Here is a 24,182-nt window from a genome sequence, read left to right as displayed (position 1 = left end):
CGAAAAGAGGTAGCCGGAATTGAAGATATCAGCTATGTGTGTTGTTCGGATTTTGATAATAAAAGAATTTTTGCCATGCTTCTATATACTCGGCATATTTATAATATTTGTATGAGAAATCTGGGTTGTGCAATTTCTTTCCCTGTGCTGGATTGCAACCCCACTCATCATAAGAAATAAGCTTTTTTATTTGAACCTTGGAATAGGCAATTATTCTGGTATTTGCTGATAGTAATGGACAACAATGATAGATCCTGTTTCCATGAGTATAGCTTCGTAATATTCTTTGGTCTTTACCCCATTGGTAGGGTTGAGATGGTTTATCCGATACAGAGGTGCAAGTTTAATGGGATCTGTATGAATATGTTGTTCATCTATGGTGATATCCATTAGATAGGCTCTTTTGATGTATGCAGATCTAGATGTATTAGGTATGGAGGTGGTCTTGGATTGAGCTGGTGAATAGAGAGGAGTAGAAGCATGTGCTTCTGGATAGGTAATTTGGTGAATGGGTGACTGTGAAGGTGACCGTATTGCCGAAGGCGATGGTTCCCTTTCATATGGAACAATATTTTGCATGGGTTGTTTATCTCGACGAGAAGTGCCTCGAGAACCCATTGGATAATAAGGTGAAGGTACAATATTAGTATTATTCTGATTTTCTGCGAACAATTGCAGAGCAAGGGATAAGGGTGATTTTTCGTCGTTTGTGTCAGTGTTGCCCCCTGCAAAAATTCACGAGTTAAAAAATCAGGTAATGAATTGGAAGACCCGGGAAGGTGTTCGATAGAAAAATCAAAGGCGGATAATATAGCCTGCCATCGAGCAAATAATTGTTTAGAAACTAAATTTTGAACATCTTTTTGCAGAATATCTTTGGCTGCTTTGCAGTCGGTTCGTATGAGAAAATGTTGGTTTAAAATATCACTTTGGAATTTTGAAACACAATGGACAATTGCTAAAAGTTCTTTCTTAATCATGGAATAATTTAATTGAGTAGTGTTCCAAGCTTTGGAAGTATAACGAAGTAATTGTTCTTGAGAATCAATTCTTTGTTTGAGAATACCACCGAGGCCTTTGTCAGAAGCATCACATTCTATGATTTTAAAAGCAGTTGGATGAGGTAGGGAGAGACATTCTAGTGTCTTTACCTTGCTTTTAATTACCTGTACTGCCTTGGTATAGATATTGGTCCATGGTGGTGGATTCTTTTTGAGTCTATCATATAAAGGTTTAGAATCTAAAGCAAGGTTAGGATAGAAATCACTAACATAATTTAAACAACCTAGGAACCTTTGAAGTTCCTTTTTATCAAGTATTTGATCAGGGAATTTAACAGCGAATTGTATGGATCTATCGATGGGAATGATAGTTCCATGATGAATTATATGTCCTAGAAATCTTATATTGGTTTTGAATAGTGTTATCTTTTTGGCTGAAACAACTAATCCAGCATTCCGGACTGCATGTATAAATGTGTTAATGGTTTGATATGTTGATCTATCGATTCCGAGAATATTAGTACATCATCAATATATACTATCATAAAATGATGGTAAGCATTAAAAACATCATTCATTATTTTCTGGAATTCTGATGGAGCATTTTTCAAACCAAATGGCATAACATTCCATTCGTATTGTCCAAATGGAACATTAAATGCAATCTTATATTTATCTTGTTCTTGGATTTGTATTTGCCAATAACCAGATTTCATATCAAGTTTGGAAAAGATACATGCTTGAGCAACTCTATCTAATAAATCTTTTTTATTAGGGATTGGATATCTTATCCTTTATTCAAAGGTTTATAATTAATAACGAGTCTAAGAACTCCTCGTTCCTTTTCAGCATTTTTCATTCCTTATTTTTGGATTTATATTTTTCTTTTTTGTATTTCTTCTTTTTCTTATATAGATTGTCAGGCATATTTTTCTTATCAAGGTAATAACCAAATTGTTCACAAAAGTCACCAAGCTCTTTTCGCTTAGTGATTTTTTGTTTATCTAATTGTCTTTTTAATTTCATATCTGTGCATAAGGCTAAACCTTCAGCACATATTTCTGTAGAGAGTTCTCCGAGTGTATATGATGAATAGATAATAAAAGTTGGTGAGTTTAATTATGCCCAATGGTTTGTAATTGATATTTCTATTATTCCTTTATTGTGCATAATCCTGTTTATCCTTAATTCTTATAAGATTTTACAAGAACTAGTTAAATACAATAGCTTATTGTTTACCTATTTACTATAAAAATTTATACATACAATCCCTGCATAAATTAGATTATACAATTAAAAATCTTTGCATAACAGAATCAATTAAGATTATATCTATAAAACAATTTGACAGTACTGTAGATTCGAGCCGAGTTTGGTATCAGAGCCATACAGTAAAACTGTCATAGTTACAACAGTAGAACTGTCCAACAGTGAAACTGTGTAAACAGTTAAACTGTCAAAACAGTAAACCTGTTCTTTTTACATCAATAAGTTGTATGAGATAAAAATTACATCTTGAATAGCGAAACTAAGTTAAATTTACATCTTAGAAAGTTGGTCCGAGAGTTAAGACAAGAGACAAGTGAACGCCTATTGCAAAGTACCGCCAAGGCCAGGAAGAGCCGCTTAGGGAAAACGCGGGGCCACTGAATGTCCAGATTGTCATTATCCGCAGCCTACGGATGACAAATTTAATAAGGAATCTAACTAGTAAAAATGCAACTTCATCTCAAACACTTAGAGTAAAAAATAAAGAACAAATAGTCATTAATGACATCAAACATAATATTCAAAATTGGAACATACCTAAGGTACCAATCCATGACGTTTACAATAAATGATCATTCAAATTCAAGATGGGATATGCCATCAAGACTGTAGAAGAAAGTTTATCGGTTACTCAAAACCAAGAAGACTTTCATCTACTCTCAAAGAAAATCATTGAGAAACATAAAGAACATAAGTACAAATATTTACATATTGGATTAATTCAAATAGCCGTGAAACCTTTGACCCGATTAGGGTTGAACACCTCTGTGCTTGTATGCCTAAGAGATACAAGACACAATATTTTCACAGACTCTCTACTTGGCATGGTTGAATCCAGCCTCTGTAGTGGTCCCATATATTTTAATTGTTTTTCAAATTTTTCTGCTTCTTTGACTGACCCAAATATTTTAGATATATTAACAATTAATTTAAAAACACATGGTTTTAATATGATCCAAGGTTCTCAAAACTTAGCAATAGTTTATAGAATATATTACAAAGTCATGAATACCTTATGTCCAAATATTATGCAAATTGATCAAAAAGATCAAACTATATTATTCCAAACAAATATGGAAAAATCAAATATGATTGTTCCCAAAACGATAAAATGGTCAGATATTAGACTACCACAGTCATGGGCATTACAACATGCCAATCAACCTCAAGAAGTTCCCCAACATCATATTCTTAATCAAATAATAGAACATCCTGATGGCAATATTGAAATAAAATTTCAATAATTACAAGTACAGGATGATATTAATATTAATAGAAAAAGGAATATTAAAAATAAAATACCAAGTAGAAAATCTTATTCTACTAATCCGAATGTCATAATACTACCACCTCCTACTCAGTATTCTTCAATACCTAGTTCAAACCTACAATTTCAAGGAACAAGGAGAACAACAGATCATGTTGTTATTCCCACATATACTCCTGAATCTAGTACTACAAATACTACTGAACCCAGTATAGAAGAATTACAAGACTTTCAAATATTAACTTTACAAGTAGAAGAATATGATAATTCACATGATAAATATTTAGATGAATATATAGCAGCGTATTTAGCCGCTAAACTAGAAAGAAAAAAGAAAAAAATTGATCATAATTATATCAAGCAAGATTTTATGTCGAAAGAAAATAAATATATTAGACAATGGTATCTGACAAAAGTACCATTACAATTAAGAGAAATATTACAGGCTAAATATAATAAATTCCTTAAAAAGGAAAAGGAAACAGAAGGATATTTTCTATGGTTAATAAGTAATTATCAACATAAACTTCATATCCCTTCATTTGATGAAATTCAAACAATAGAAGAGAAAACTTATATTAGTACGGATGGTACTACAACTGCTAGTACTCACCCTCCTGAAAAGAGTCTAATACTCAAAACATCTATCCCAATGAAAGATGAACCTGCCAAATCTCCATCAGTATAGGATATAATTGCTACTCCATATAAAATCTTACCCAAAGAACTTGGTAAGAAACAAGAATTGATTCCTCATATTGTGGAACAAAATAATTATACCAATTGTTATATGCAATCTCTAGGAAGACAGGCAGAAAGAATAGAAAGACTTGTCACCAAAGAACAACCTTCTGCTACAATCATACCTAAATCAGTTTTGTTCAAACCACCTCCAGAATTGAATAAGAATAAATTTCATATTGGAGATAATAATAAATCCCTTATGGATCAATTGATATCAAAATTATCTCACTTAGATATCAAAGGAATACCTTCTCCAAAGATAACTATTCCTCCTCCACCCATTGTCAATATACCACCTGAATCCTCTGATAAAGGCAAAGCAAAAATACCTGAACATGAATCAATGATGCTTCAGGAAGAAGAACCAATCATAGAAGATACTATCCAAAATCAAGAAAAAGCATTTATGGATACTACCCCTATTTCTGAAACAATAAACAGAATAACCTATGGAAAATATTGGAAACCAATAACAGCTTTACCATATCATAAGAGATCTACACCTGTTGATATACCAATGGAAGAAGATGCCATACAACAGGCAGTATCATATTCAGGAAGATCAATAGTAAATTGGCAAATAGATGGATTATCTGAACTAAAAATATTAGATGTCATGAGACATATGACAATGTATGCTTCTGCAAATAAAATGGCAGGAAACCCTGATCAAGAGGTTGCAAAAGTAATAGTAAATGGATTTACTGGCTGGTTACGAGGATGGTGGGATTTCTATGTAGATGATGAAACAAAACACAGAATCCTCAATAATACTAGGCAATGGACAGCTAGAAATGAACAAAACCAAGAAATAATATACACAGAGATTGATGCTGTCAACACTCTAATATATACCATTACACCTCATTTTGTAGGCAGTACAACTTTACTAGCAGCAAGATCGGAAGATCTGCTATCTAATCTACGCTGTCCTACTCTATCTCATTATAAGTGGTATAAAGATGTATTTTTCTCAAGATTATTAATAAGAGAAGACTGTCAGCTAGACCACTGGAAAGAGAAGTTTACAGATAAAAGGCACACTTGAAATTCTAGAAAAGAAATTACAGATAAAAACTTACTGTTTGCAAATACAATAACTGGAAAACAGTTTCCAGTGTTGTGGACAGTAGGAAAGGAGAGAATTTAGATTGTAGTTACACATAATGGATATAAAAATAAAAGGTGAAAGTATAAGATAGAACCTGATGAGATGTTTGAACTACGAGAGCTATGAAGGTCAGGATAGCTCTGGTTGGTATAATACTTCGGGCTCAGAGGAACAGTGAGAGAAAAGAGATTAGAAAGTACTGAAATCTTTTCTGAAGAAGGCCTGAGAGAGAAAGGAAGTAGGAGGATAAAGTAATAGAGGAGGTCGAAGATCAGAATAGAAGTCTTGAGAGAAAGAAGGAGAAGTGAAGGGAGAAGTGAAGGAGCTTCTGAGTAAAGAGGAGAAAGTGGAGAAGGTGGGAGAGAGTAGAAGAGTTTATGAGCTGAGAGGGGAAGTGGAAGACCTTGCCTCAAATGAGAGGCCTTTGGTCCTTTTATAGACGAAGGAGTTTGCTTCCCTTCGAAGCAAAGGATAAAGCAAAAGGAAAGGGAAAAGACGTAAAGGAGACTGAGGTGACCTACAGGAGTAGGACAAAAGGAGAAGAAAACAAAAATTTAAAAAGAGGCATCTGGGAACAGTGTTCCTCTTTGTCGTATCTGATTATTGCTACAGTAACTTTTTTGGTTTTTATGCTGGTGGCTACAGTGAAGCATATGGAATAGTACTTTTTGTCGGTGATGTGGCCCTGTCTTTTGTCGTGTATGTCGGTGGGTACAGTGCTTGGAATCTGGAACAGTCTTTCTTGTCTTTTTCTGTCGGTGAGCTTTTATCTTTTCTGGAGCTTTTGTCGGTGGAGACTATTATCTTTTTGGATTATTGGTGGTATTGTCGGTGGTGATGTTGATAGTGACTTTATGGTCTTTGACTGAACTCTTCTGGATCATCTTCTTCTGGATCCTCTTCTTCTGGATCATCTTCACTCAATTGGAGGTATCTATTAGTGTGGAGTGGGGAAGATTGTACTGTTTCTTCGGAGGAGACTGGTTTTCTTCCGGCTTCAGCGAAGATCTCCTTCATTTGTTTTTCTAATTCTTCTTTGGATGCATTGGTATTGGTTTGCAACATGTTGCGAAGGTAGGTTGGAAAGTCAAAAGAGGTGTTTGTTGTATTTGGGTTCGGCTGGTATTTAGGTATTGGTTGGGGTATTCTTTTTGGTGTGGTAGCGGTGAGATCCATTTTGAAAATGTCCCACCAGTTAACAGAGATGGTTTTCTCCAATCGAGGAATATAGGTATAATCATTTGTATTATTGACTGAGATGATGTAGTCCCATTTCATGATCCATGGGAGCTGATATAAGGCCATGAAGTATAGGTGAGTGTCAATTGTTTTGTCACTATTATTATATTGCACAAATTGTTCCTGCGGGTTTTTGAAAGCAGGAGGTAGTATCAAAGACGTTGATCCCCACACTAAGAACCAATTTTGAAACCATGTGGGGAATCTTTCGAAAAGAGGTAGCCGGAATTGAAGATACCAGCTATGTGTGTTGTTCGGATTTTGATAATAAAAGAATTTGTGCCAGGCTTCTATAAACTCGGCATATTTATAATATTTGTATGAGAAATCTGGGTTGTGCAATTTCTTTCCCTGTGCGGGATTGCAACCCCACTCATCATAAGAAAGAAGCTTTTTTATTTGAACCTTGGAATAGGCAATTATTCTGGTATTTTGCTGATAGTAATGGACAACAGTGATAGATCCTGTTTCTATGAGTATAGCTTCGTAATATTCTCTGGTCTTTACCCCATTGATAGGGTTGAGATGGTTTATCAGATACAGAGGTGCAAGTTTAATGGGATCTGTATGAATATGTTGTTCATCTATGGTGATATCCATTAGATAGGCTGTTTCGATGTATGCAGATCTAGATGTATTAGGTATGGAGGTGGTCTTGGATTGAGCTGGTGAATAGAGAGGAGTAGAAGCATGTGCTTCTGGATAGGTAATTTGGTGAATGGGTGACTGTGAAGGTGACCGTATTGCCAAAGGCGATGGTTCCCTTTCATATGGAACAATATTTTGCATGGGTTGTTTATCTCGACGAGAAGTGCCTCGAGAACCCATTGGATAACAAGGTGAAGGTACAATATTAGTATTATTCTGATTTTCTGCGAACAATTGTAGAGCAAGGGATAAGGGTGATTCTTCGTCGTTTGCCCCCCTTACAAAAATTCACGGGTGAAAAAATCAGGTAATGAATTGGAAGACCCGGGAAGTAATGATAAATATGAGACCCTCCCATACTTATGTGGGTAAGACTCCAAAGGATCATCATTCAATTTTAACATAGATCTCTAAAAAAGTTATCAATAAATCCATTCACGCAAGTCCCACACCCATGTGATAACTTTTCTAGAGATTTGTATCAAAATTTAATAGTGATCCTTTGATATCCGACTCACATGGGTGTGGGAGGGTCTCATAGTGTCATTATATATATATATATATATATATATATATATATATATATATATATATATACACCAATGGCTCAGATTCAATCTGGGCTGATTGACAGTTACAATTTTATTTCGTATTTGAATTTTTATTTTTTTTCTACAAATCTAAATCACTTGAAATTTTTTGGTCAATTTATTTTTTGAATGATTTGTTTAATATTTTTATTAGATTTTTTTTAAGAATAGACACTCAAAATTTCAAGTGATTTGGATTTGTAGAAAAAAAATAAACATTGAAGCACAAAATGAAGTTGTGACCATCAGATCGGCCCAAATTCAATCTGGACCATTGATTGACACTGTAGCTTTCAACTTGTGAACTGACTAGATCCTTTCCTCTCTCTATATATATATATATATATATATATATATATATTATTGCCATATATAATTATATACATACCATATGTAACTGGGACTTTGATTAGACTCAATAAGATCCAAGATGGAACTGGGACTTGATCATTTGGGTTAGAACTTGGACCATTGTTGCGTTAACCTGTCAAGTATCAACCCATTGCCACCCCTTATTTGAGTAGCCGGGGTCAATTTGACTGTAATCACCACACACACAAGCACCAATCATTACTGATTCAACTCTTAATCATTACCTTGGGGTCTAGTCCTATTGCAGGCCTACAATATAGATAAAGGAAAAAGAAACTAATTTAGGAGATCAAAACTCCTTACGAAATCATTAAGGGGCTCAAAAAATTTCAATTAACATTAGATAATTTATTTCTTAATCTTTGTTCCAATCATATTCCTTCTCAAAAAATATCTTCAAAAGTTACTTGAATTACCCATGTTCATTGTTCATGAACAAGTTGAAGCATTTCAGTAACTGGACCGGCCTAAGTACTAAGTGAGATGGAAATTTTCAGAATAAACTCTCTAATGTCAGGGGATTTTCTACCCATTTTAATTTTAAGGTTTTGGGCCCCTTAAATAATATTTTCCTAAAAAAAATGATGTCTTTTCCAATGAACCCACATTTTCCTAAAACATTTGGTCGTGCAATCGATCAAATGGCTTCTTTTTGCTCCAATTTTCTAATTATTTATACTTGCACTGTGCTCATGCTTGTGAGTGGCAAACATAGGTGCAATCCATGTCGATGCCATCTATGTGTGCCAGTGTTGTTACTCTATGTAGTCACTTTCTTGACTGTGCATTGAATTATCATTCAAAAAAAGACTCTGCATTGAATTCCAAGGTAAACAGTTGCATTAAATTTACATGTGCATGTCCTTTTATGAGAGAGAGTGATACAGGGAGAAAAATGACAACCAGGAAAATAAAGAAGTCTATGAGATTATATCATCCCTTTGAGTCTGCAAGAGAGTCAACCATAAGATATTTTCACAAGATTAAACTCTTTACTGAATCACCATTCATTATGTCTACAAAAAAGAGATATATTCCCTTTAAATACATTTAAAAGAATAAATAAATATAAAAATAAATAAATAAAAGCTCACAAAAATCAACTCTATCTCTCTCTCCCCTATGATTTTATCTCCCTATTGTCTCTCACATGAATATGTATTTCTTCTTATCTTATCTTTCCTCAATCTAATATCAATCTCTCTATAGGAATCTTTTCTAAATTTCTTAAGTACATAAAAATAGGTCTCTCTCTAACTAAAAAATAACTCATACTTCTCAAGTCCATAGCTTTCAAGCTCATGTTACTCTTTCTCTCTTACTAAAACATAACTCCTATTATGAATCCCACATATTTAACCACATGATAAGCCTCTCGAAAACAAAACAAGTAACATAAAATTCTAAATTGAATATCTTTTATACCCCTCAAATATCTACAATAAAAAATACAAAAGCATTAAAGAAAACTAAAAGTCCAATCTAAATCTAAAAATCCAACAATAGCAAAATTAAAAAAATAAAATTTAAAAACCCACTGCATGATATATATATATATATAGTAAATGAGCAGTGAGATTTCAATTTAAGAGAGAGGGACTCCCAAGTGAAATTTTGTGGGCATGTGTGAGAAATGTGAACTACTAAGCTTTTGAGGAAAGCCATTTAAATCAAGCAATGAATATGCTAATTGAAAAAAAGGGGGCTAAGGATTAAATGGATCTCTCTTTCTATATGGCCAAAAAGAGCAAGAAGCAAAAATAAAGTGGTATGGAGTTGTTTGTGAGATGATAGAACAATAAACATTGCAAGGATCTACAGATGTTTTCATGAGGAAGTGGGTCATGTCTTTTTTTGGCTTTGTTCTTGGATTCCATGAAAGTTTCCCACTCTTCTAAAAGGTTGGGCTCCTTTTGAGAGAGAGAGAGAGAGAGAGAGAGAGAGTCATTCTCATTCATTCATGAGAGAGAGAGAGACATTCTCATTCATCGTTTAAAGTAGATTCTCATCCTTCTATAACAGTTGTGGACCATAGTTATGCGCTTTAAGAAGCCTAAAAGACATCTTTCTATGGACTATACATTTGAGAGAGAGAGACCTAGAGAGAGAGTAATTGCCACTCATGTTTTAAAGTAGATTCTCATCCATACTGTTCTTTTTCAGAATTTTTTCTTAGACTCTATATGGAGAGAGAGAGTATTGTCACTCAAGTTTTAAAGTAGATTCTCATCCTTTTATAGCTTCTATGGACCATGGATCTGCGCTACATATTTTTATAGAATATGCATTTGAGAGAGTTAGAGAGATTTCATTCTCTCACACCAAATATAGTAGGGAAACTAATCAAAATACATATATGATGTGAACTATTTACTGTTTACATGTATAGATTGATTTAATTTCAAAATATCCATCAAAATATACATGATCATGAGTTGGAATAGTAACAAATGTATAAAATGTTAAATAGTGCATATCTCATTAATATTTTGATAATTTCCCGGTATCGTATTATGCAATGAGAATGAAGAGGCAAATATTTTTTAAGACTCCGTATCACAAGACTGTTTATCTTTGATACAAAACGGTTACTTTGCTTTATAATAATATAAATAAGAGTAATGATCCCGTAGGACCCTTTCCTACCCATGTGTGTAGGAACTAAAATGATCACCATTAAATTTGATATGGATCTATAAAAAAATCAAGTCCCACACTCATGTGATGGCTTTTCTAGATATATGTGTCAACTTTAATAGTGATCCTTTGAAGTCCTATACACATGAATGAAAAAAGGTCCTATAGGATCATTACTCTATAAATAAGCATATAAAACAATGTTGTGATGATAGACTACTAATACAAGATAAGACTAGACCGCAAGGTATGGAAGGGGAATCAAAAGATACTATCCAATAGATTAAAAGGGAGGTACAAGTCCCCTACAAATTGTCATAGACAAAATTAGCTGACCCCAATTAGTTGGGAAAAGGCTTTGACGACGATGATCAGGAGTTAAAAATTCTATCATTTTTATATAGAAAAGACTCCATAATGGGCAAGCTAACCAAGGAAGGAATTTATTGGACAAACTGTTAGTAGCCAACTTCTAATTTTGTATAGTTCTCGGTGACAATTTTGCATAGCACTAATGTAAATCAATTATGCCTAAACCACAAAAGTATAGTTCAAGACAAAAGTCACAATTACCCATAGTTATCAAATGTCAAATGGCACAACTGAGAACATAAAGTCCCAAAAGAAAAAAAAGAAATTTTTTTTAAAAATTTTGGGTGCAAAAAATATGACACTTCCAACTATATAATTTCTAATAGCTAACACTAATTGTGAAACTTTTCATACCAGCCTTATATACTTCTCTCTTCACATGGGCTTTTTCTCATTCATTCACAGAGAGAGAGAGAGAGAGAGAGAGAGAGAGAGATATGATTGATAGGTGGATGGTGACTATAATGGGGCACCTCATCACAGCTACTAGCTTGGGCCTATTCATATTTGTATTGATTAGTGGTTTCTTCATCACATGCCTTGTGCAAGTAAATGTCAAACCAATTATTTGCCCCTTTTAATATATATTGGTCATCATAGTGTTTATTAATAGACAACGGATTACCATTGCACAAGGTTTCACCCACAATTATTGAATGGTGGAGAATTTGGTGAGTGGGTAGCCCTTCAAGTTTACATCATACTTGCCATTATTAATAGAGGTAGACTAACTTAAATCTTGAAGGTGCCTTAATTTCAATTCCTTTTGTTGGAAAAAACCATTTTGAGGAAACCCTTAGGTGCAAGACTAATTAACTTATAAGAAGCAAAAAAATAAAAATTCAAAACATTAAAAAGAGTAATACTGTTTTTAAAACAAAGTAAGATGTGACTTTTTGGAAAGGAGATATTCCTTTTCATAATGCAGCCCCCCACCCCCCACACCACCACCAATTTCTTTTTATACTCCTTGCAAAAAATTTCTATGCATATGTTTAAATAAAAGATTTATTCCTTGGAAACATTAAGTTTGAATTTCACAAGTAACACAAGATAATCCTAGACACACACTTAAATATTGAAAAGGTGAATAAAATACCAATTTTTCTTTTATATCATTCTTATTTTAATTATTATTAATTTTTTGAATTTATTCTTTTTTTTCCCTAAAATTTTAAGAAATACCTTTTAATTTTGAGAAAACTCAAAACCCAAAACATCAAAATTCTACAAAAAATTAACCCACTGGGAATGTTTTTAAGAATGAAATTCATAAGAATTGCCAATAAAAGAACAATGAATTCACCATGTTATATTCTTTCCAAACTATTGCTAAGATTAGTTGGAGACTTTGAGAGACTTGTGGAGCATATGCACTTTGTCTAGTGCTTGCATTTGTTGCTTGTATTTAGTGAGTAGCGACACAATATTGACAAAAACTATTATTGCATCAAAGCTATCATAACAAGAGGACAAATTGACACCTTCTCTCTCTCTTATTCAAATAAAAAAAAAAGAGTACATTTAAAAAGCTAGGAGTGCATAGCAATTCTAATCCGGTTTAAATTTAAAATTGATGCTTGTTTCCCAATGGAAAAGGGTTCTTAAATCTCTCTCTCTTATTCAAATAAAGGAAATGAGTACATTTAAAAAGCTAGGGGTCTAGTCGACCCGACCATTTGTTGTTTAAGTATACGTTAAAAGTTGATATATGTTTCCGCATCCAAGATGGTTCTTAAATCACCATTCGCAAACCTGGAAAAAACCTAATTTTGCTTTTTTAAGCACATCAATAATAATGCTTTATTATTGTGCCTAAGTGGCGTAATCCCGTAGTCCCATTCACAAAGCAACTTAAGCAATTGAAGCCCATTTACCCAAAAAAACACCAACCCCCTATTGGGCCTTAGAGCTAAAAGAGAAAACTTCATTTGCCATTATTTTCAAAATTACCCATTTTAATGAATGTTCATAAAGGCAACTAAAAGATAAAGCTTGGGTGTGGCTACCAAGTCATCCAAATGGGAGATAAAGGTATTTAGTTACTTGGGCACAAGGTTTAAAAAATTTGGCCGTTATTGTGAAATAATGGATGTTATATAGCTAATTGTTGCAATATATAAGGGTGGCAAGAAAGGGGGGAGTGAATCACTATATTTTAAAACAAATCTTTTATTTTTTAACACAAGGTAGCTCATTATAAGACTCCTTCGCAGTTGTGATAGAGGGTCTTGTTCTAAATAAATAATATTTTCAATATTTGGCAAATAACACTGACTAGAAATAACATGAATAACAACAATCATGTTAAGTATAAAAATTGTAATATTTGTAACACCCTAAGTAAGGGGAAATTTATTACCTAAGAAATCCTATAGTTAACATTTCATTCATTCCCCTTGACCTACCTTTCAAAGAGCCCATCAGGGTACAATTCTAACATTTCCCTTTTCAAAAACTAAAGGTCAAATACAATACCTATGAGATCCATAAATTAAAATTTCATTTTTCTCTTTGTCCTACCTTTCAAAAAGCTCATCAAGGTACACATTACAAAGGCTCACATAGGAGCAAATTCTAATTTTGAACTTCCATGTCAAACCTAACTAGTTTTCAAGGAAATCACCAATGTCAGATGCTGGTAATCTGGATTACTAGAGTTGCCTTTCCGCATAAACTGTACTCTTACATGTATTCACTCATGAAAGTATAGAATGAGACAATTTACTTTTTATACAAGGTGGTCATAATAATCTTGATCATTGGATGTAAAGCTGGGTGGCTGCAATTATTCCATTGATCAAGTTCAAACTTCAAAAGAAATTCTCTCGAACTTTGTAACACATCCAAGCTATCAAATTTAACATCAAATGGTTGTAAAGAATTGTGACCACCTTGTATAAAAGGTAAATGATCTCATTGTATATAATTTTTTTTCTTTTTTGATGCATCATTAAAGTTTTGGGATTATATAAAATGAGACCATTTACCTTTTATACAAGGTGGTCACAATTACTTACGACTATTTGATGTGAAATCTGATAGTTTGGATGTGTCATAAAGTTCAAGATAATCTTGGTCAATGGAATAAATTCAGTCATCTAATTTCACATCCAATGGTCAAGATTAATTGTGACCACCTTATACCAAAGATAAATTGTCTCATTGTATACTTTTCCTAAAGTTTTAGTTTTCTATTTTCTAGGTTGGTTGATAGGTTTAGTAGGTAGCATCCCCAAAATTTAGGATCCTGAAATACTTTGGGAGCTAAAATTTTGCCCAAGGAGGACAATGCACATTTCTCTAGGGAGCATTATAATCTCTTCGAAATCTGCTTTGGCTATGACGAAGCAAGATTGTAAAATAGTTGTCTAATAATTTTTCCCCCATTTTTGATCCATTATGCCATGCCCATCAAGGCTTAAAGATGGGTGAAATTTAAATTGAGCAGGGAAATTTTTAATAAGTTTCCCATAACTTAGCTTTTAAATATGGAATATGGGTGTAGTTTATGTAAGGTTGCAACCTTAAAGAATCCACAAAGGCACTCCTCCAAATTTTATCATAACAAGTCATTTTGGTGTAAAAAATTCAGATTATCTCAAAATCTATTTTTATATCTAATTATAAAATTTTAAATTCCAAAAATGGTTAAAATCAACTAGATCCATAAACCTATGAAAATCTTGAAAATGGACGGTCTAGATAATATGTTGCAAGATGCACTATTTTTTAGACTCAAAATCTTTTTTTTAGATTCATACATCTCGATGTCGAGATGATCAATTAGAGGGAATCTTTTACAAATGATTTTTGAGATGTATCTTTATTTCTACATTTTAAGGTTGCAACCTTATATAAACTTTTTGCTTTAAATATTTCCTCTTTTTTCTCACCTAAGGTTCCTCCCAAACTTTCATTTTCCATTTTTCATATTTTCTTTGTTACACTATTTAGTCCTTATTGTTTCCTAGTTCTTTCCATGGAACCCATGTTTTAACCTTGCATACAAGAAAATGAGAAACACAAACGTATTTCTTGGAGTTTCTTATTTTTCTTCTTTGCTTTTTAATCTTAACATGGTAACTTAAGATATCAAGTTGTGGCACCCCATTGCCTTGAGCATCAAGGACTTGGGTTTATTCCTAACACAGTTTTCATACAAAACTATTTGGCAGGTGTTTCAAAAATTAGAAGGGGCCTCTAGCTTTGCAAGGTCTAATTTTTATCCGTTCCTTTAAGCTATGTGTGATTCTCGAGTCGAATTAGACTATATTTAATAAAAAAGCTTAAATAGAAGTTGAAAATTGGAAAATCAAAGCAATTCGGATGTTCTTGGAACTGAAATCCCATATGTGACACTCATGATCCAACTCGAAAAGCAACTTCGATTCAGATCAACAATTTTTCAATCACTTGTTTAGAATTTAGGGCATTGCCTTTCAATCGCATCATGGTTGGCTTCTTTGCAGTCTTCTAGAGTGCCCCACAATATACAATGCGATGCCTCAATTTTGCAAAGATGCAAATTTTTTACCCAATATTTCCAACAACAAAGAAAAATTGTATTAAAACTCTTAAAAATGGTACTCTGCAATTCTCATTAAGGGGTGAGCACTCCTATGCTTCAACATTTTATGAGAAATGATTTTGGGCAAGGCTTTTTTGATTTAATGGAAGTTATAGTCCAATAAATCCATCATATAAAGCTGGTTTGATGTTGAAAAACTATCTAATTGATCATCTTGACATTGAGATGTATGAATTTGAAATGAAAAAAGGATTTCGAGTCCTAAAAATAATGTATATTGCAACACATTATCTGGACCGTCTTTTTCAAGATTTTCAAACGTTTTAAACCTACTTGATTTGAACCATTATTGGAGTTTAAGATTTTAAAATTAGAGATGAAAATAGATTATCAAATCATCCTAAGAAGCTTTGACACTAAAAAATATTTATGAGAAATTTTGCAGGCACGCTTTAATTTGATTGTTTAAGGTTGCAACTCTATACAAACCACACCCTTAGTTAAAAGGAGGTTGCAATTTTAGATGTCAAATCTGTTGGGTGAGTGTGACCATTAAAGGCCATATGAGTACTTGTAAAATGAAATGATATAGTGGAAAACTCAGTGGGAATGTGGTCCCTCGTGGATCATACTAAGCAAACGATATTTGCTAATATCGAACTGTGTTTGAAGATCTAGGCCAGTCGGTTAGGAAAAATCCATGATACCCCGGCATTGAGAATAAATCGAGAAGGGTTCTAATGGGTCATCCCTTGATGAGGTCGGAGCATATGCCCGGATGAATGAACCAAGGGATTGTGTGATCCTTATGTATGATGGTGGCCTACAGAGACGGGGACCAGAGCCTCATCCATGTGCCATCACACAATATGCATATTGATAGATTGTTCGGAAAAGCAAGTAAGCCACCTTTAGGGTGAGGCGTATGCATGTGCAAGAGATACCCATATATGCCATATAGTTGTGGTCGCATCAGGTCTAGGCGACCTTGACTCGTCTCTAGGGGAGGACCTGTAACCCGCAGACTAGAATTGCGACCCATTGGCTCATCGACCAGACTTTGGTGACCTGCTAATGAATCCCTGCTTAGACTGTGGGTCATGAAAAACACTGGGTCGGTTTGATAAAGCAAGTGTAGTTTGTAGTCCACAGTTGAAGGTGGAGTGCCTTATGATTGTTGATTCAATTCCTAAACCATATGGATCATTTTCCCATCAAATCAATTTAATTATGTTTTTTTTATGATAAAAATTATTTTAGAATTATTATTTGAATTTTAATGAATCACTAGATATTTTATTTATGAAATTAAAGATATTGATTTTACAATGGTTTAAATATTCAAATAATATTCTAAAATGCTTTTATTAATTTTAAAAATATAAAAATACCATGGGGGCCTATTGCGCATATGGGTCCACCATATTTCTAGAAGGTGGGGCCCATGAGTGCCCCCCTTGGATGGCAAGCCCCACCCTTATTCTCTTTCTTATTTTGTGGTGATATGGCATGTGGCCATATGGTTGACTCAATATTAACTTGATATATCTTTGAAAGATTTTGTAGAAAGATTGAGTAGACATGTGCTATTTTATAGTAAGCACAATATTTTGATTAAATTTATTTTATCTAATTTCTATTGATGGGAAAATGATTTAGAAAAAAAGGATAAAGGTCTATAGTCTATAGATGACTCAGATCTCTCACCCTATAAGTCACCCTTGTTCGACGGTTCATGTTCAATCTCACAAGAAAAAGCAAGCCAAGGAAAACCCTAATAAACCCTAATCTTGTTCAAGCGTATAAAAAAGAGATTGTCTCTAGTCAAAATCTCTACACCTTATCTTTCTCTCTCTCTCCTAAGAAAGTTTATCTCTCTCATAGAAGCCTAAAGGGGACACTCTTACTCTCTCATGATCTCTTCCTCTCCCACATTGTGAAAGAACCTAGGGGTTTAAGCTATGAAGTTATTCTCTCTCCTATCTATCAACTATAGATTTATGGCTAAGGGCTTTAAGGTTATAAAAAAGAGAATTCATCTCTCTCAAACTAAGTTGCTAAGGAAATTTACTTAGGGTTTGAGTTTATGATTAAAATGGTTCATGTTTCATCGGTGTAGCTTGGCCTAAACTTGATTTTCCGATGACGATATACCCATACCTGACAACCGGACCAACCCCAATCCCGATATAAGTCAAAAAATAGACCCGACGAATCGAATCCGTGTATAAATATTAGACCCATATACTAGGTCTAGATCCGGCCCCGCCCGACCCGACCCATTGCCACCCTCCATGGTGGGTTTTTACTTCAACCACTCTCTCTCTAAGCCAGCGCGTGCCAACCGATTATTTCCATTCACATCGTCGACATGTCCGCTCTGTGAGAGTCTTCTATACAAGTAATTGCTGGTTTTTTATTACTTCCTTCTTATTACTGCCCTCACTGCTTTGCCCTAGTCTTTGAGAAAGAGAAACGGAGGGCGTTTTAGAGAGAGAAACAGAGGGCGTTTTAGAGTGAGACAAGTGGGCCAAAATGGCTACGTGGAGAGAAGCATGCAACATCCCACGCGTTCCACAAACTGCAGCAATGAAGCCATGCACAAACACTTGACCCACGTAGCACCAACCTCACACTCATGTGTCCTCTCTCCATACGTGTCATGCTAAGCCCTTTATATATAAACCCTCTTATCACCATTAATCTGACTTCATCTCAAGATCGCCATCTTCTTCTTCCCCTCAAAACCACCCTTGAAACCTCCATTAAACGACTCCTCAACACCTAGTTAGAGATTCCATCAAATTCTTCGCAATCACTATTTCATTGAGTACACTGCTCAAAACCACCAAATTCCTTAGAAACTCCATCAAACCACTGGAAAACAGCCTTGACAACCACTTTCACAGCCTCAAAACCACCATTTTTCCAAGACCACTTTCAAAACTGCTAGTAAGGCCCTGAAATCCCCATCAAATTTTCGAACCCAACCTCGAATACCACCCTCGAAAGTGCATTCATAGTCTGTAAGGACTAGGGCTTCTCTCTTCCATGGCGGACAGACGCAGCCAGCTTGCACTCTCGCGGTCTGACCAGGACATCACTCCAAAATCCCACAAGGTTGTAAAAGGACTAACCGCCGCTACCCTTGGTGGGGGCTCTCTCGTGGCCTCCGGCCTCACTCTCACCGGTACCATTATCGCCATCACCATCGCAACACCCCTTCTCGTCATCTTTAGTCCCATACTAGTTCCCGCAGCTGGAGCCCTGCTCCTTGCAACAGCGGGGTTTGTGACCTCCGGCGGCTTTGCAGTGGCTGCAATCATCGCGTTCTCGTGGATGTATGGGTACGTCATGGGGAAACACCCGCCGGGTGCCAAAACTCTGGATCAGGCCAAAGCAATGGTTGCTAGCAAGGCGCAAGACCTGAAGGAACAGTATGCTTCCCACACGCAGAGCCAGTAAAGGAGCATCCTACTCCAAAGGCAAAATCCTACTCCAAAGGTGAAAGCCTAGTAAGGGAGCTCTATGCTCCACATAAGGTTAGCTATAATAGAAAAAGGAACGATTTCGAGGCCTTTAGTTTTAGGATTGTCTCCTTGTTTCTTCAGTGATTTGGGTTTTGGGTTTTTGCTTGTGTGCATGTGTGTAGTTTACCATGGTTGAAGGTGTGATGGATTTGGTGTTTTAAGTATTTTCTTGCTTTTCTATTTCAACATTCTGGGTTTCTTTATTCTTCATTGTTGAAGGTGTGATGGATTTGGTGTTTTAATGTCTTGTGTTTTCTATTCCAGCATTCTGGTTATCCTTGTCTGCATGTCACCCTCTTTACATTTCTTATGGTTGACTGTGTGATGGATTTAGTATTTTTATGTATTTTGGTGTTTTGTTCTATCTCAAAGCTAATAGAGGATGAAGCAAAATTTAATGAATAAGAAAAAGAGGGGGAAATGTGAGAATGAAGTACAATGAAAAGCAAGGGCAAAGATTAAACAGGAGGAAATTTTTTATGGAGAACCTCGTTCAAAAACCAGTTGAACAGTTGGGTGAGGAAATAAAATAAAAGACTATGAAGCAAAACCAATTTCCAAAATTTTTGAACGGCAAGTCCATGGAACATGGGTATGTAATTTGGTTCCCCCCCCCAATCGATGGAACAGGGGTATGTAATTTGGTTCCCCCCATGGAACTAGGGGTGGGAAATTGAGCGCGTCCAATAGCACGGACCCAATAGGCTGATCCGATGGAGGCCAGATCTCCAGATCTCGACCCGGAACATGGACCAACAACCTGGACAATGGACCCAGTGACCAACTTATCGGGATCGACCCGGGTCCGGGTCAAACTTGGATTTTTTAGGCTAGGGCTGGGGCCAGATGGGTCAACCATATCATATAAATATAAATAGTATTAGCTACATGCTACGTAACATGTAAAATGATTTTTACATTTTTTATACCTTCTAATCGACTTGTAGTCGCCAGAGCTCTGGATCAAGTCCAGGTAGGTTAGGATAGGAGTCGGGCCTGACCCACTCCGATCCAATCCCTTTATATACCCGCTTGGAACTGCCTATAGGGCCAGCTCACGTAGGGTCCGTGTCAGGGACTTAGGGATAGTATGCGGGCTGACCCGCATGGGGCCATCTCAAGTAGGGTCAGTATCAGGGGTCTAGGGTTGGTATCGTGGCGGACCAGCACCTAACCCAACTATTGACATCCCAACTGATAACGTCCTATAAGACCGATTCATCCGGCCGATCCAAGTTTCAAAAAAATCCTCATTGGGCAAGAACGGCAGTTCATCCAATGCATTCGGTGCTCCGATCAAATCTTATCTGGAAGAGATTGATTTGATCCAGAGGAGTGGATCAAATCTTATTTGGCATTGCTTGATTTGCTCCTATGGGTCAATAATTTCAACCATAATACTTATGAATCTTAAAAATAAATAAGATTTTCAAGGAAATAAGGTTTTAAGGTTGGAAAACCCTCTAATTAATCCTTTCAAATCTTAAAAATTTGTAACACATTACTATTATTATTGTTTTTTAATATCAAAAACCCAAGTAAATACATTAGATTTATGAAGCTGTAGTGAATTGGGAGGCGAGAAACACCATGTCATTGGTGCCATAATATGAGTCAATGAGTAAATTTGTGAGAAATGGTGCCATAGTAGCGCTCTAATAAATAGAGAAACTTGCTGAAATTTAGCCTGTGATCGAAACCTGAAAAAGAAGAGAGGAAAATGTTTCTAAAGCTCCAATGTGTTTTTAAATCCATATATCTATTTTGGACAATCAAATCTCATGGCCATTTTCAGTTCATTTTCAATAATCCAATCCCTATCTTAATACTCTAATAATCTATGAAAAGTGGATTACGGATAAGGGAAAGCTTTCTATGTTCTTGTACAAGATAGAATTTCTATGTTCTCCTACCACATAGAAGTTCTATCCTCTCATTTATCCAACCATCCATCTTTTAATGAGGCTAAAATTGCCTCAATTACAATATCACGTCTTTACATTATTTTATTTTTAATTTTTTTTTATAAACTATTTTAACACCAAAATTTAGACGTTCATTTTTTTATTAAACTCGTATTAACAAAAAAAAATTTTAAAAAAAATTAATAAAATAAACTAATCAAAATACCTCTAGTTTCAAAGGGTATTTTGGTCATAGTTTATCAAAAAATTATTGTTAATATTTTTTATAGGTGCGTCCCAACGAGAAGATGGCATGTACCAAATTTCATATTCAAAACATTTGTATTAAAAAAACTAAAAATAAAATACTTTGAGGCATCGGATCTAAGATAAACGATGAGTGGCTCTCTTGATAAAAAATGGACGGCTGGATGGTAAAAGGAGGATAAAACTTCTATGTTGTAGGGGAAACATAAAAAGCTTTCTCTATGGATAATGTGGCACAAAAATTTAAAAACAATGAATTATAAGTCGTAACATTAACAAAAGGAAACAAATTTATAGAAGCTAGTAACCTTGTAAAAATATAGCTGCAGTAATCTATGCCATCAAATTTAGTTTGAACAGTGCAGATTCGATAGTATCTTAAAAAAAACATATCACTTTTTTGTATTATCTTAAAACAAGTGTTAAATTTAGTTGAACAGTGCAGATTCGATAGTATCTTAAAAAACACATATCACTTTTTTGTATTATCTTAAAACAAGTGTTAAATTTATACACGTCCAACTAAAATAAATAGTGTAAAACATCACGACCTTAATTTTAACCCTAATTCTATATGCAAAGTTGCAAACTTCATAAATAATTTATAATTTCAAAAGTATTGATAGAGGACCTCTGTCACTTCATTTTCTCGTCTAGAAAGAAGGAAGCCCGATAGAAAGTAGAGCATGAATAATATTAAAAAAAAATAAAAAAAAAAGAAAGATCAAAGGTTCTATACCAACCAAACATTCAAAATATGACAAAAACAAAACAACTCAAAATCTTAAAGCTCCAAGTTGTTGGTGTCAAAAAAAAAAAAATGGAGCTTTTAAGGATTTTTGAACTTCCTTTTGATGTGGAGACGAGATTTAGAGCAAAGATGAAATGACACAGAGAAGAGGGATGAGTTTACATGACAAAAACAAAATAATAAGGAAAACAAATCAAAATCTTAAAGCTCAAAGTTGGTGTTAAAAAAAAGAAGGGGGTTTTAAGGATTTTTGGACTTCTTTTTTATGTGGAGACGAGATTTAGAGCAAAGAAGAAATGACACAGAAGAGAGATGAATTTATTTTGGTTGTAGGATTAGAGGACGCCAGAGATCTGTGATACAGAGGAAAGAGAGATGAGTTTATTTACTTGCAGGCCTATAGGAGGATGTGTGACATAGAGAGGGAGATAAGTTGGAGAAGACATACGAAAGTGAAAAATAACAGACACGATAGTTATGTTCAGGAAATGATACATTAGAGAAAAATATTAAATTGTAAGGGGGAATATAGAAATAAAAAGATGGAAAAGAAAAATAAATCAAAGAGACATTAGATTAAAAAGAGTGCGTGTGGAAATGAGACTGTAATTTTTTGGGATGGGGGGAACAGTTAGCTCCCTTCTGTTGAAAGAAATAAACCACTAACCCTATAAGGTACCCTAAAATATCTCTTTGATGGTCCCCGGCCCTTTATCCTCTTCAGAAATAGGCTCCCATTTTACTCTTAAAACATGTCTCCACCCCTTAACAGTGTGGCTTAACAAAATAGCATAGTACAGTGAGCTCCCTTCTGTTGAAAGAAATAAACCACTAATCCTATAAGGTAACCTAGAATATCTCTTTAATGGTCCCCTGCCCTTTGTCCTCTGCAGAAATAGGCTCCCATTTTATTCTTACAACATGTCTCCATACCTTAACAGTGTGGCTTAACAAGATAGCCTGGTACAGTTAGCTGCCTTCTGTTGAAAGAAATAAACCACTAACCCTACAAGGTACCCTAAAATATCTCTTCAATGGTCCCCTGCCCTTTATCCTCTGCAGAAAATAGGCTCTCCCATTTTATTCTTACAACATGTCTCCACCCCTTAACAGTGTGGCTTATCAAGATAGCATAGTACAGTTAGCTCCCTTCTGTTGAAAGAAATAAACCACTAAGCCCACAAGGTACCCTAAAATATCTCTTTAATGGTCCCCTGCCCTTTATCCTCTGCAGAAATAAGCTCCCACTTTATTCTTACAACATGTCTCCACCATTAACAATGTGGCTTAATAAGATAGCCTAATAATTACAAATTACTATAGATTAGTAAGACATTTTCTTTTTCCATGCCTATCAACACTTAAAGATTAGTATAGATTAGTAGAACATAATGCTCTCGTACCTGTCAACACTTTTTTCTGTTGCCCTGCCTATTACACTTTATCTTTCATAAGAAATTTAGAACTCTTACAGTTTACATATAAAAATTTGTAAAAAAAATTACTTTTATATGAAATTCATTGTTGAAAATTTCGAATAGATTCCTTTTTAATAGATTTAAAGTGTATCTTTAATTACCTAATTGACAAAACATAGAGAAAATCTGCTGAAAGTCAAAAGTCAAACCAAAACAAGTCTCGAAAAGGGAGCATGATGAATGACTAAAATTTTTGTTTCTTAAATGTAGCCTTGAGCCACATTTTACATAGTTTGACTTTCCATTTCCTTATCCCAAATATATAAATATAATTTGTTCTTTCAATATTTTTCATCGAAAATTTTATTTCAGATTCCCTTTAGCCATGTATACTTTAATACAGTATCAAATCTACATTGTCCAACTAAAAACAATAGCTCAAAATATCGAATCTTACTTCAGTGATTTAGGTTGCAGCCTTACTAAAACTTTTTCCTCAACTAATTCACACAAAATATAAAACAGCTACAA

At 34.6% G+C, this 24,182-nt stretch overlaps 1 protein-coding gene and 1 long non-coding RNA gene across 4 annotated transcripts in view; one reads left to right on the top strand and one right to left on the bottom strand.

Moving 5' to 3' along the window:
* Positions 1-20,353, bottom strand: part of LOC148778939 (uncharacterized) — a 28,050-nt gene extending 7,697 nt beyond the window's left edge. For all 3 annotated transcript variants that reach the window (XR_016047920.1, XR_016047918.1, XR_016047919.1), the window contains exons 1-2: positions 20,241-20,353; positions 4,530-4,610 (exon numbers count right to left, since the gene is read on the bottom strand). This is a non-coding gene — a long non-coding RNA (uncharacterized LOC148778939). The remainder of the gene's footprint in view (positions 1-4,529; positions 4,611-20,240) is intronic.
* LOC18428276 (oleosin 16 kDa) lies at positions 18,760-19,410 on the top strand. Its single transcript, XM_006837312.3, has one exon. The coding sequence runs from the start codon at positions 18,833-18,835 to the stop codon at positions 19,244-19,246; it is 414 nt and encodes a 137-aa protein (XP_006837375.1). The 5' UTR covers positions 18,760-18,832; the 3' UTR covers positions 19,247-19,410.
* Positions 20,354-24,182: the final 3,829 nt, after the last annotated feature.

The sequence above is a fragment of the Amborella trichopoda genome, chromosome 13, assembly GCF_054954075.1.
Source record: "Amborella trichopoda isolate Santa Cruz 75 chromosome 13, AtrichopodaSantaCruz75HAP2 v2.0, whole genome shotgun sequence".
Classification (NCBI taxonomy): Eukaryota; Viridiplantae; Streptophyta; class Magnoliopsida; order Amborellales; family Amborellaceae; genus Amborella; species Amborella trichopoda.
This window is presented reverse-complemented; position numbering and strand designations above follow the sequence as displayed.

What these genes read in the sequence shown, in the direction of transcription:
- LOC18428276 (XM_006837312.3), top strand. Translation starts at nt 18,833, where the DNA reads ATGGCGGACAGACGCAGCCAGCTTGCACTCTCGCGGTCTGACCAGGAC.